Source organism: Osmia lignaria, chromosome 3 (assembly GCF_051020975.1).
Source record: "Osmia lignaria lignaria isolate PbOS001 chromosome 3, iyOsmLign1, whole genome shotgun sequence".
In the NCBI taxonomy this organism is placed as follows: domain Eukaryota; kingdom Metazoa; phylum Arthropoda; class Insecta; order Hymenoptera; family Megachilidae; genus Osmia; species Osmia lignaria.
Genome location: NC_135034.1, coordinates 11,651,523 through 11,666,332, shown reverse-complemented (window position 1 = coordinate 11,666,332; position 14,810 = coordinate 11,651,523). Strand labels below are relative to the sequence as shown.

At 38.1% G+C, this 14,810-nt stretch overlaps 1 protein-coding gene across 11 annotated transcripts in view; it reads left to right on the top strand.

The window, feature by feature from the left end:
- LOC117608047 (uncharacterized) overlaps positions 1-12,927 on the top strand; it is a 62,877-nt gene extending 49,950 nt beyond the window's left edge. For 6 of the 11 annotated variants that reach the window (XM_076693380.1, XM_034332546.2, XM_076693379.1 and 3 more), the window contains 2 exons: positions 4,657-4,911; positions 6,470-12,927. In XM_076693380.1, the coding sequence (XP_076549495.1) occupies positions 4,657-4,911; positions 6,470-7,671 (1,457 nt within the window). In that variant the 3' untranslated portion in view covers positions 7,672-12,927. Of the gene's footprint in view, positions 1-4,656; positions 4,925-5,713; positions 5,922-6,469 lie in introns of those variants that run through there. The other 5 variants (XM_034332547.2, XM_076693381.1, XM_076693384.1 and 2 more) reach the window with 4 other exon arrangements.
- Positions 12,928-14,810: the final 1,883 nt, after the last annotated feature.

Genomic DNA, 14,810 nt, shown 5'->3' with positions numbered 1-14,810 from the left:
ATTATTACTTGCAAAACGCGTTGATATTATTATTATTATTATTAATTACCATTAATTATTATTATGTCATTATTATCGTTACTCTTTTAATTACGAGTGCAGCGTTCGCAGAACCGTCGGTATAAACACAGGCAATTTAAAAAACAAAAAATTTACATCATTATTTCTTTATGCTCCTCCTCTTTGCATTTGTATATTGATATTTTTTTTTTTTTCTTCATCAAATTGTAAGAATCGCATCCACTGTTAATGTATTTAGTTTGCATTGGATTATATTATAATTTTTCTTCTTTTCTCTCTCCCTATTTTTAAGGAAGTTTCTCTGTTTCAATCGTAGCGGATGGTTCTGCGCGCCGGTGCTTTATTATTATTTTTCTTTGCCTTTCTTAAGTGATTCCGTACTTATTGTTCGGAGAAAACGCCAACGATTTATCATTTCTTTGTAGAATTGCGTAATTTACCCTTGACTACAATAAATTATTGTCATTACATTTTGCGTTTGTTGCGTCCATAACCTCTTAAGTTTCTTTGCTATTTTTCTTTATCACTTTTGATTTATCATTCCTTTATTCCCTTTTTCCTGTATCGATGTAGAAATTTATTATGATCCGTACACGCGTAAATGTGCGTAATATTGATTACTTTAATTAATGATGACGCGGTTTCGCTTTTGTCGTCACGGTAAGTGCTGTATTTGTTTCGTCGCTATCGCTTTCGCCTTTTCGTTCATTTTCTTTCTTATTCTTTCTCTTTCTTTAACGGTCTTATTTCGGCCGTTGTTTGTTCTCACATTTCCTACACCATCCTCTCGATCCCCCATGATTTGCGACGCGTCGCTGCTCTAATATTTTCAGCCGGAAATAGAGCGTGAAACGATAAAACTCTTTTTCGCTGTTCCATCCGGCCGGACAGAGAACGAAGGTTGTCGTCTGAACGACCAAAAAGGGCTTTCAAAGAAAGGCTCGTCCTTTTTTTTCCGCTTGGTACTCACCTTTTTCTTTGTTTTTATCTTCTTATTTTTTTTTTTTTTTCTTTTAATTTGCCTCCTTGCGCTTTCCCGAGTCTCGACGAGGAAGAAAGCGCACGCTAGAAGTAGAATAGCATCCGATAGTAGTATCTATGACAGTAGACAGTGCAAGTAGACTGTACACGTAGAATAATCGTAGAAAAGTAGATGAGAGGTGAAGAAAAATCGAGGGCGTCTCTAATTACCTTTCCACATCCTGTTCCTTCAACACTCTTTACTTTTTCTTTCTCCTGTTTTTCTTTTTCTTAGTCTTATTTCTTAGGCATCAACAGAATTAACCCTTTAAGTGGAGATTAGAAATAAATTCAGAATTATTTAAGTATCCGTTGTTTAACATTTACGTAAGTACATGTACATTTATTATTTTGTTTTTAGAGAAAAGGAATTAATGAAATTTAATTAAAAGCAATTACTTGGTTTATACGAAAATATAAACAAAAGATTATTAGATCCAAATTAATTAATATAATTAAAAGAAAAAGGTCTGATAAAGTTTTAAGTATTCTTAATATTGCTTTCATTAACACGTACATGCTACGATGATCATATTTTTAATATAATAAAGATAAATAATAAATAAATAAACGCATAAAATGTTGCTTAGAAGGCATTACAATACAAATTCAAGTTTTAAATCTGCCGGATCTCGCGCCTGAATTAAAAATTAGATCAGCGCCATCTAGCGGAAAGTGCACCGAACTACTGATTTCTAATAGGAGAGCAGAATGTGCGAGGAGGTCTACCAGGAGGTAGACTATGCACACCTATGGAAAAATCATTAATAACTCTTTTTCTAGGAACAATTTATGAACTTTTATGATTGATACTTAAAGTACAGGCTTGTAGCTACTTTCACATATAAGTTTTGTTAAGATCCAGCCAGTAATTAATTAATTATAACAGTTTTAAGATCGTCCACTCGATCCGCGCTTACTTCAGGTAGGTATCTTCCTCGATTTTCTGCTTTCCGGTGATCGATTTCCGCACTTCAACGATTAAAGAATAAAGAATAGTATCCTAGCTTTCTTCTAACATCGGTTTTACCAGCCTCATATGAGTAATTAATTAATTATTAGCAATTTTAGATGCACCGTGCGATAAAAACCGTGACGCGGTATAGGTTTTTCATTATTTTCTCGTTTCTCGTGTTCAATTTCTGCAGTCTAATGTTTAAAGAATCAATTTTAGCGTATTAGCTACTTTCACATATAAGTTTTGTTAAGATCCAGCCAGTAATTAATTAATTATAACAGTTTTAAGATCGACCGCTCGATCCGCGCTTACTTCAGGTAGGGATTTTCCCGATTTTCTGCTTTCCGGTGATCAATTTCCATACTTCAACGATTAAGGAATAAAGAATAGGATCCTAGCTTTCTTCTAACATTGGTTTTACGAGCCTTCTGTAAGTAATTAATTAGTTATTAGCGATTTTTAGAGTGATCGCTCCTGTAGCTCGATGCCGCCATTCATATAATTGCTGATATTCAATCAATTACTGGCAGAATCCTGGCGAAACTTATATGTGAAAATTGCTACGAGTATGTACTTTAAGAATAAATTATAAAAGTTCATAAATTGTTTGCAGAAAATGAGTAATTAATGATATTTCTCTATGCGTGTAGCGACCTAACTTTTTTGGGTAGTTAGTTCCTCCATCGTCCGCTAGATGGCGCTGTTGATCAGGAGAGCAGGAAAGAAAGTTGGTCTTCAAAGTTTCTAGAAAAGAATCATTAATTACTCATTTCCTGCAAACAATTTATGAACTTTTATAATTTATTATTAAAGTACATACCCGTAGCAACTTTCACATATAAGATTCGTTAGGATTTTGTCAGTAATTAATTAAATATGAGCAAATATAGAAACGTCGGTCTCGAACTACAGGGACGCTCACTCGAAAAACTGTTAATAACTAATTATTCTGACGCCAATTGTTAACAAAAGTTATGGTAGAACGTAACTATAACTTCAGGCTTTATTCTCCAATTCTTAAAGTATAAGAATTAGTAACGACAAACGAGAATTTCAATGAAAATCTCTACCGGATGCTGATTATCATCGCGCGGTTGCTCTTAAAACGCTAATAACGAATTAATTAAGCATAGAATATCCACAAAACCTGTACTAGAAAATAGCTAGTACTTCACACTCCATTCTTTAATGGTTAAAACACAGAAATTAATCACCGGAAACTAGAAAACTATCGAAAATCCCGACCGGGAGTACATGCAGTCCTAGCGGTCGACCTTAAAATTGTTATAATTAATTAATTACTGGCTGGATCTTTACAAAACTTGTATGTGAAAGTAGCTAATACACTAAAATTGATTCTTTAATCATTAGACTGCAGAAATTGAACACGAGAAACGAGAAAATAATGAAAAACCTATACCGCGTCACAGTTTTTATCGCACGGTGCATCTAAAATTGCTAATAATTAATTAATTACTTATAGGAGGCTCGTAAAATCGATGCTAGAAGAAAGCTAGGATACTATTCTTTATTCTTTAATCGTTGAAGTACGGAAATCGATCACCGGAAAGCAGAAAATCGAGAAAGATCCCTACCTGAAGTAAGCGCGGATCGAGCGGTCGATCTTAAAACTGTTATAATTAATTAATTACTGGCTGGATCTTAACAAAACTTATATGTGAAAGTAGCTACAAGCCTGTACTTTAAGTATCAATCATAAAAGTTCATAAATTGTTCCTAGAAAAAGAGTTATTAATGATTTTTCCATGAGTGTGCATAGTCTACCTCCTGGTAGACCTCCTTGCACATTCTGCTCTCCTATTAGAAATCGTTAGTTCGGTGTACATTCCGCTAGATGGCGCTGATCTAATTTTTAATTCAGGCGCGAGATCCGGCAGATTTAAAACGTGAATTTGTATTCTAAGTCCTTCTAAGCAACAATTTATGCGTTTATTTATTTACTATTTATTGTTACTACATTAAAAATATGATTATAGTGGCATGTACGTATTAATGAAAGCAATATTAACAACACTTAGAACTTTATCACACCTTTTTTTTCTAATTATATTAATTACTTGGCGCTGATCCAAAATAATTTACCGACCGCTTCCCAGAATGATATGCCGATAGTTTCTACCCCTAAATCTCACTATTCTGACTTACAGAATCAATTTCATGCAACAAAATATTACAAAAAACATTTTTAATTATCAAATAATTAATTCTAAATTTATTAGAATCAATATGTATCCATCCATGGCACTTAAAGGGTTAAGAGTATACCAAAATCGAACACCAAACACGACCACAGAACACCATAAGACGAAATAAATTAAATAAGACCCTGATGACTCTCACATTTGAAATTATCACGGTTAATATTATTCATAAATTAAATCAAATTTATTGCAACAACCCATCCAAAGTGTCTCTCTAAAATAATTATCTATCCTTCTGAATAGCAAAAAGCATATTGAATTTGTTGCCACTTAGAGAATTAATTAATAGTATTAACCATGATGATAAAACTCAACGAAACAAGACGAAACGGACGATTCCTACGATTCCTAAAATGACGATTACACATTGGACGTTTGAAGAGGATGACACAGACGTCTCTGTCTCTTTCTTGACCCCTGCATGAAACCGATTAGGATCGGGCCAGAGCGATACGGACGAGGCAATGGCGACGGCAGCTCTTCTGCGGAACAAACCGAGCCCCGGTTCCACGACCCTGGAGGACGTCCTTGACTCCCTCCTTGGGCTGCCATCCGCGTCGCGTACCCCGAGTCCTGGGCCTGGTCCCGTGGTAACCGGTACATCCGCCACCATGCGACATCGAACTAACGTCGGCCAGGCTAATGCGAAAGCCGGGAAGAGCTGCAGCGACCTACGCCAAGACCTCCAAGGTAGGAGGACTATGTAAGTTTTCGTTCTGAGGCGGATCCTCTCGAGCCACTCGAGAGAGCTTAAACACCCTGTCCAACAAAATTCTATGTATCCATCCGGTTGTATGAGTGTGTGTCTGCGGTCACAGTGTGGTTTTTCTCTATCATTTTAGAAATTCATTTTCTAGCTAATGATGAAAATTCATTTAATTAAACCACACTGTGCGTTTGATTATGACAACCTGGATATCTAAGGCCCGCTTGCGTTTCTCTTCGCCTCGTCGCCACTCACCCCTCACTCACATGCCATCCCTAAATTTTTCTATTTCACTTTCTCCTATAGACATTTCTACGATCTTTCAGTTTTCAATCATTTAAGACAGACCTGTCCAAGTAGGGGAATCCACTCCTGGAAGACATGTTTTTGGTCCCCTTCCAACGCTGATCCTTCAAGTAAAATGGGACCGTTCCGACTACCATCTCTCCGTCTTTCCTAGCGATATTGTCTCCTCGGAAAGATGGTAGTTGGAACCGTCCCATTTTACTTGAAGGAGTGAATTCTCCAAGAGTGAATTCCCCTACTTGGACAGGACTGATTTAAGATACGGTGTTTGCGTTTCGTTCAAGATTTCATTTAGAGAATGAATATTTTTGAATACGTAGGAAAGTTGAGAAATGCCAACACCGTTCGTCAGAGTCATTATCAAGCATACTTCAGACGACGTTGAAAGAGCAAGTCGTCGGGCGACGAAGAAAACGCGACGCGACGCGACGCATCCCTTTTCGTTTCGTTTTCCATTCACATTGTTTTACACCTTTGCAGAGACGAAACGGCGTCTAAAGTTCAGGGAGGAGGAGGCGAAATCGTAACGTGCCGCCTTCCCTGAATTCAGACGTCTCTCGATGCCACAAACTTATCAGATCAGAGACGAGTTAACCGGTGCGGAAAATATGATGATCTGGGAGCCGGAGCTAATTACGTTAACCAAGCCGACCGCCTCAAACGCAGAAGAACGCGAATCGTTAAAAAGCAAAATATCGAAAAAATTCGTAAGACCTCTTTATTTTCCAACATTCTATTCACAAACTTTAATTTTCTTTCTTTCGCCTTGTTTCTATCGTTTATTGGCCAGTTTCGTTCGCATTTCTTCCGTTTATTGCACCGTCTTAAAGGGCTTACTTAAAAAGCACCCTCGGTAGGACACATCCGTTTTCTCTCTCGTTCATGCGTGTACGGTTCACGATAATCAGGCATCTGATCGATCGCCAGATCGGTTTCTAATCATTTTCATTTCATCCACACGAAGTCGCTTACATTGTCACGTTCCACTCTGCTTCGATACGCTCGGTGGTCCCTCTGTCCTCGCCGAATGATGACGACCGAAACGATTCTCCCTAGAGATGAATAATGAAAAAATAGCGTCTAATGATAGCGCATTTCTATGAAAAGCGAAGGAGACTCGTTTGGTCGGCATTCGGGAGACGAACCCGGTACAACCGAGAGCGGGCACACGTTCGAATCGTTGTTGCGTAGGTGTCATTTAATACTGATGGTCGGAAAAATTGGGAAATGTCGTAGAGTCCGCTAGGAGCGTGATGGACGTGCAAGGAGCCTCGTCTGAGGAGCGCAGCTCGTACTACGTCGGCGAGCTGGTGAGACGCAAGAGCGAGGGCAGCGACGCGATACCCTCGAAGACAACGGGCGCGATACAGTCGAAGGGTGGCCCGTTGCGTCAACGAAGAGTCTCGTTCGACAACCACGAGACGAACGGGCTGATCGCCGGTAACGCGACCGAGAAGATGGTCCGATGTCGCAACAACAAGTGCAGCAACCAGGCCACTATGGCCGAGGCGAGGAAGAGTTACAAGAGTTGTCACAACTGCACCTGCCTGTATTGTTCGAGGGAGTGCAGGAGGGCACACTGGCAGCGTCACCGTAAGACCTGCCTGCACTCCCGGGCCGGAAGCCTGTGCAAGCAGGTGCTATCATCCGCGAAGGAGGATCCGATCAGCTTGAAGCACATCTCGGCGTTGGCGAGACGCGGTTACGCGTCCCACGGCCGCGGTGCAGTCAAGTGCTTCTTCTCGAGCCCGGAGACAGCGGAGAAGTTCATCGCGAACGGTTTCGTGGACTTGGCCGAGCCTACGTACGTTAGGTGGTCCGACTTGCTGGCAAGCGAGATGGGCGCGGAATTGTACGCCGAGGTGATCAGGCTCTGCAAGTCTTACAACCCGGAGACCAGGCTGGTATTGTACGTCGCCGTTTGCGTGGTCAGCGAGGTGCCGACCAGCGGGGCGGTCAAATGGGAGCGACAGTTGGTGTCCAGGTGCGCGAAGATCCACTTGGACTCGGTCAACAGACAGCATACCTCCTCGTCGTCAGCCTCGCCCCAAGGCAGGCAACAGTCCACCTCTCCCTGCAACATTACTAGAGAGATGGAGTCCCCGGAGATGCTGGTGCTCACCTCGTTACCCGGCAACAACGGCCAGAACACACCGAAGAAGATCCGAGAGATCAGTTTCACGAACATCCAGAGGCAATTGAAGCTGAGAGGTGTTTCGTTGAGAAGGCACTTCCCTCAGGTGTACAGGAAGCTCCGCGCCTACGTGGACGGCACCGTGGACAAATTCGCGCCGGTCACCATCTACCCGAGGGACCAGGCGTCCGGCAAGAGTTTCATGTGCATCATCATGCTCGACGTGGAGCCGGAACGTCTTCAGCTGCTTCCTACGGACTCTTCGAGGGTCAGGACCGTCGACATCAGCGTCGAGCAGGAATGAACGGTAACCGGGGACGGTTTCTCATTCGATCGAATGATTCTTTTTTTTAATAAATCGGTAAGATTGATCTGCAGAGGCGAGGTGTTCGGAGCTGGGTACGGTGCTCTGTTTATCCTTCGTCCTGTACCGCTAGCGAAACGGCTGAAGAAGATGGAAAACGAAAGTAGAACCGCTCTTCGTAGACGGTTTGCCAAATCGAGGACACGTCGAGTGATGGAATGACATCGCTTCGATGCAATGTAGGGTTTTCTATAAATCTGAGGCTCCATCCCCTATGTCAGGCATGTCCAAGTAGGGGAATCCACTCCTAGAACACATGTTTTGGGTCCCCTTCCAACTCTGCTCCTTCAAGTAAGATGGGACGGTTCCGACTACCGTCCCTCTGTCTTTCCTAGCGGCGGTACTGTCTCCTCGGAGGGGACCCAAAACATGTGTTCCAGGAGTAAATTCCCCTACTTGGACAGGCCTGCCCTATGTTTAAGAGAAGTCTACATTGCCGCGAAGTGTACCGTGCAATTTCATACGAAGCAAGAAACAAAGTATAGATGCTTTCCCTCGGTTGATAGTAGTTAGGGAACTACTCGCTGAAAGTCAGAAAAGTAGTAGTCTTCCTTTACCTTTCGATCTACCCGGGGAAGTCATCTATACCCCGAACAGATTACAGTCTAATCAGACCGTACGTTGCAAAAACGATCTCACCTAAATTCGGGATTGATATAATTCGTGCAACGAGGATCGGTTTCCGTGGGCATTTAACGAGCGTGTTTCTCATCGACAACTGATCGCGTTTATCAGTTTCATTCGCGAGTATTCTTCGTGAATCTTACAAGGAGAACTACCCAAGTATTACACTCACTTATTAATGAAACTTTGCCAGCTTGTAGAGCTCGTCGAGCTGAACATGCCTATACCCCATTTTGGCGGCAGACGGCTAATTGTTTAAAAGATATTAACAATTACAATTACTTACTCCTTACATTCTGAAGTATGACAAACTCACACATACAATTCGCAATCTAGAGATCCACGGTTCAAATCCTTGGTTCCCAACATTTTTTTTTGTAATGATAATTTGTCTCTTTTTGAATAACTATTCCATAAAAATTATCATTAAAAAAAAAAAAAAAAATAAAAAACGGGAACCCAGGATTTGAACCGAAGACCTTAAGATTACGAATCATGTGTTTAACCACGGAGGGGATCCATGACTCGCAATCTGAAGGTCCTCAGTTCAAATCCTTGATTCTCAAAAATATATTTTTTTTTTTTTTTTGATAATTTTTATGTAATAGTTATTCAGAAAGAGACAAATTATCATTAAAATAAAAAAGAAATGTTGGGAATCAAGGATTTGCACCGTGGATCTCTAGATTGCGAGTTGTATGTGTGAGTCTGTCATACTTCTCAATGTAAGTAGTAACTAACTTTACTTATTAATATCTTTTAAACAATTAGTCGTCTGCCCACAAAACGGGGTATAGGCGTGTTCAGCTCGACGAGCTCTACAAGCTGGCAAAGTTTCATTAATAAGTGAGTGTAACACTTGGGTAGTTCCCCTTGTTAGAGGTACTTCTAAAATCGCTTCGATAGATCAAAAGAAATAGAAGAAACTCCTCGATTTGGTTGTTACTGATTGTCAAATGTTTATTAATTACATCGATCGTCGAACGAGTTAACGAGCGATCGTGATAGAACAACGGTTCCTATCGGCATTCAGACACTGAATTGTCCTTCTATCTTTTTACCATGAAAATGAACCCGTCTACCAATCGAATATTTATCAATCGAAACTTTCAATTTACCACCCTAAATATCGATGCTATTGAAAGTATGTTCATTTTCTTTGTTCGTTATTTCTTTAGACAGAATAATGTTATACTTTCAAGGTAACCGCTGCTCTAAAGGGAAAACGTTCGAATCGCTGCAATGTTCGACGAGTCGTTCTCGAAAGTAAACGACGAGGAAAATATCTTGTTGTCCTTTCGTTTGGATTTAACGTAGTTACGGTTGTATTTTTTGAATTTTATCCTATATATTATATACATAAAGATTAATTCGACATTGATCCCGAGACGGTCAGACCGACTCGAGTCGTTCTATTATCTCGAGTTAGCCTGAATCGGTCCGTGAAAAATGGCATACTTAGAACCGGGCGTGTTTGCACCTTTCACAGTTCTCCTCTCGCGGAAAAATTCCTGATGGAAAAATAAGGAGATCTAAAAATGTTCAATCCGTGAACCGACTAGCGGCCGGTGTCCCTTGAAAGTAGACCTTTCTATACCAGAGTAATCGTCGAGCTCAAATCTAATCACTACCGTTCTCCACAGACGCGATTTATTGTGCCAAAAAAAAAAATGTAGAACAGAACGACGATTTTTCTTGAAACGCGAAGAAATGATAATCTGCACGGATCGCGATCGCGACAGGAACGTAGTATTTTCGAATCTCATCTCGTGGACTAACTTCGTGGCAAAGAGGGTGCTCTTGCTTTCGAGGGTGGAATTTTATTATTTCGTTGAAATTAACGAGTTTTCATTTCGTTTATCTAGAAATCGTGTTGGAATTATAATTTATTTTGTAAAAGATTCACTGGCTACGTTACTCGAAATGGGATTAACTTCTCTGTAAGGTAGAACGCGGTTCGCTATTCTGTTCGGTGAATGAAACATTTAACTTTTTCAATTTCTCGATTGTCATCAATATTTCAGAGTCGATTACTCTTGTTACGTGAAATTCTTGACGAGATGTTAAACGTAAAAAGGGAAACAATAATAGTGCCAATGGTGAAGTTCTTAATCTCGCAACGCTCAATTAAAACATCTTCTTTTCACCATGTAAATATCGATTAAAAACTGACACTCGGAAAATTTCAGAAAATGCTTGCAAATAGACCGATGAATAATATTTCAATTATCCTAAATTCTTCATAATTTCATTTTATTCTCCCTTTCTTATCCAAAGAATTGTACAATTGAAAATTGTATCAAGATTTTTATAATCTTCTGAATACATTTGTTATTTACCTTCTATTAACCGATCGTAATCAAAAGACTATGAGATTCACGTTACTTGAACAGAGTAATTTCTAGTGCCAATGGTAGAATCCCTGATAGCTTCTGTCGAGGCCGTCAAGCGAGGCAATTTGATAAAATTTGAACGAATATATTATTCTTGTAACCGTGCAACGCCTTAGTCGAGACGAATCGCAGAAGCTGATTTTTCTACAGTTTCATGTTGCATCTGCTGTACACCTGACAAATTTATCGCTATAAAATATTAATTACACCTGTAACGAACTTGTCACTTTTTCTTTTCGACTAATTATTTTCCATTACAGGCAGATAGCTGTTTTCACCGATAGTTAGCGATTGGAGAATATTTTTAAGAATATCTTTCATTCAGGTTGCAAAATAATGAATATTTCAATTAATAATTTATCAAAATTAAAAGATCCAATTTCTTAAATAATTAAGTAATATTTTAATCAACTTGAATGATAGAATTTCTCCAAATAATTCTTACAAAAATTTGAACATTGTATAAACCTTGGTTGTGATAAACACTTGTGTTTCATTCTGTACAGTAGAAAATGCAAGGCTATACTTTGTACGAAAACAATTGAAAAAATTAGAGTGCTTGTGTAAGAAAAATAAAACTAAATGCAAAGGAATGCTGCCCTGAATATTGAAAGAAATTAGGTACTCTCCAAATAAGAGTATTGTAGATTGTCTCAAAATTGAAATTAAATCTGCAAGTTTTATTTTGTTACAGCTGATCGAATATTTCTTAATTGTCTTTATTCGAATAAACCTAGCATTCTTCGTTTATTTATTAATGAACATTCGTTATCAGGTAATAGGTCAAGTGAACTTTAGAGTAAATGAAAAATTTTGAAGTTCGACGATGTTATATAAAAGTTATACCAACAGATAGAGGGATGAAAGTTCGCTTCACCTGTTACATAGATTTTAATTACAATACTGTTGTGATTTTATAGTTCTATTCTGGTTAGCACCGAGAGAAACGTAAACGAGCAGAAATTGAACAGGTATCATAATTGATAACAGGGGCCACGAAGATTAGTCCGCTAAAGTTCCTGTTACCTGTCTGTATTACGAGATGCAGCGACTGTTTCACTTATACATTGAATATATTTCTAAAAATGTTTTACCGTCGTGTATCGTGAACCAAGAAATTGTAATCATGATTCTTTGTGCGTGACAGGAGAAACTAAAAATGACGACGATAGTTGAAAATTTCTTCTCTTTCTCTTTTTTCTAACAAGTCTGAGAGATTTTGAACGGCAGATCGAAATGCGTATTTATACAGGGTGTTCGACAACAGGTGGGCAATATTTTAAGAGGTGATTCTAGGGATCAAAATAAGACGAAAATTAAGAATAACGAAATAGTGTTTACGGCTTTGTTTTCCAATAATTAATGTTTAAAAATTCGAGTAAAAAGCGCCTGACACCTGCAATCCGCTCAGCACCGACGACCGAACGTCACGTCGGCAGGGGTCGAGTTTTTAAACGTTAATAACTGGAAAACAAAGCCGTAAACGCTATTTCGTTATTCTTGATTTTCGTCTTATTTTGATCTCTAGAATCACCCCTTAAAATATTGCCCACCTGTTGTCGAACACCCTGTATACACTTAATATTACTAATTTTAGATACGTCACCGTAAGACGATTGACAGGGGCAAGGAAACGTGCTCTTGCTCATTCGCTTCCTTGCCTTTTTACAGGAAAATGAAATACCGAGAACGAGACAAGTGCTTTGAACTATTTATCGACAAGCTGTTTGCGATCGAGCGTAGAATTAAAGTGGAAAAGTTGAGCAATGTTCTTTTTTTTTCTTTATTCTTTATCAGGCTGATAAACGAAGAGGTAGTAATATAGATCACCGTCGCTTTGACTCGTATACAATAATAATAATTATGGAAATTTTTATAAAGTCAAGATTAATTAATTTTCGAATTTACATGATATCTTCTAAAGTTGTTCGGTTTTTAATGTTTCGTAGATGAAGAAATAAAATTGGCTATCTATATTATTACCCCTTCCACTAGTTTCTTGTCGTTGGTAATTGGACCGCTCAATCGAAGGTGTAATTAGCCGCGCGTAGTCTCACTTTCAACTTAACCTTATATCGTTTCAACGTCTATTTATCGGTGCTACCAATGTGCTACCATTGTTTTCGCATCTGTGTATGTCTGAATTTTTCAAATAAAATGTTAATTTTATTACAACCTCCTTAGCGCGTCATTCTGTCTCTCGTAAAACTGTAGAATAAGTGGTAATAAAATAAAGATCCGTGGGCGATACAAGGATGTAAGGGATACGGAGATATAAAGAAAGTAGGATAAGCAAGGATGAAAGAAATATAAGGGGTAGTAAGGTAGAGGGATATAGGGATTAGAAGGATATAGGCCCTCACGAGACCAATAAAGAGGAATAAAATAATGGAAGGAAGCCCAAAAATCATGACCTGCCGAAAACAAAGACATGCCCATTCTTTTTGGATCTATTATAATCACTGAACGTTGTTTTCATTAACTTTACAAATTCCATAAAAGGAGCGCTTTAATTCTAATTTTCTCAAATCAAACGAATTCAACCATTAACCTCTACCATTGGCACCATTCAAAAACAATGAAAGAGTACCGGGTGATTCGATGATTTATGAAAGTTTTTGATTTATTTGACTCTGTACAGATTTGCTACAAATTTATTATCGTTAATAATACCGTCGTACATTTGTAATCATCGTATGGGTATTACGCTTGCGTCTTTTCTTTTTTCCTTTCTTCTTCTCACGTCTCGGTTTTATCGTACACGAATGATATCGCTCTTTTATTGCAATTAACTCGAAGTACGTACTGTTTGCTTCTTATTTATCGTTAATGGAAATTCGTTATCTATAGTTTATCGACAGCCGAACGGCTTACAATTAATTTTCACCTGCGTTTAGAAAATTCAAAGATCGGTGAGCGAGTATGAGGTTCGTAATAATAATAATAATAATAATAATAAAAAAACAAAAAAATCCCGGTCTCTCCTTTCACATATCCTAGCGGAGACGTAAAACAGTTCCTTAATTAAGCTTTGGAATAACCGTGTTTAGGTACAACAGCTTTACATCGTTTTGCAAAGCACGGTCGACGATAATAATAATAATATACATTCATACAAAGTTGCACGATATTCAAGCATACGAACGAAACGATTTCATTTTTCTTTCATCTCGTCGTTTCGTGTCGTTTTACAAAATTCTCCATAAATACTGTGTCGTAGTTGGCGAAGTTATCTAGAATGTATATTTTACCCCTAAATCTAGTCGTCTTACCATCTAACGAGTTTTATACCTTGCGAATTATATTATCCATATTTATATTATGTATATATGTATAAACATAGTACAGACGAGAGACTGATCAATTGTTTCGTTACATATTACATTATATAATTACCGTATCTGACTATATAATCTTTAAAATCATGTGAATGTACACGTGTCGTTGCTGATGAATCCGTATTAGCTACAAACTGAAGCGATCCAGCCTCACCCCTCCTCTTCTTAATTCATAATTTCTTCTTTTTTTTTTATACAAGGATAAAACGCTGCTTCGCGACGAACAGCGAAAATTATTTTAAATATAAATTATTTCTTTCTTCTTTTCGCGCTGTTCGAATCAATCGAACGTTATTCGATAAAAGAAAAAGGAAAGGCTAATTCAATGGACCATCCGATAAAAAGTTTATGTACTCGTTATTGGAAAGGTCCTAGCTAATGTTCAGAAAAGAATGCAGTAAGAAACAGATTTTTCTGAACATTTTTAATGTCGCAATTAACACGCAAGATTATACAATAATCTTAACGAGCAATATATATATATATATGTATATATAAAGTTCATGTATACGCATATATATGGAGTATTGTATAGTTGATGGTACAAGGGTTGTAAGTGAAAATATAAAATATAGCATTTTCAATAATCAATTAAATAATTCTTTTATCAGTGAATTAAAAATAAATTATTAAAAAACAAAGAAAACAAGAGTTCTGTATACTATAAAAATTTCAATAATAATAATAAGAGATTAGAAAAAGAAGGATTAAAATAAGAAATTAA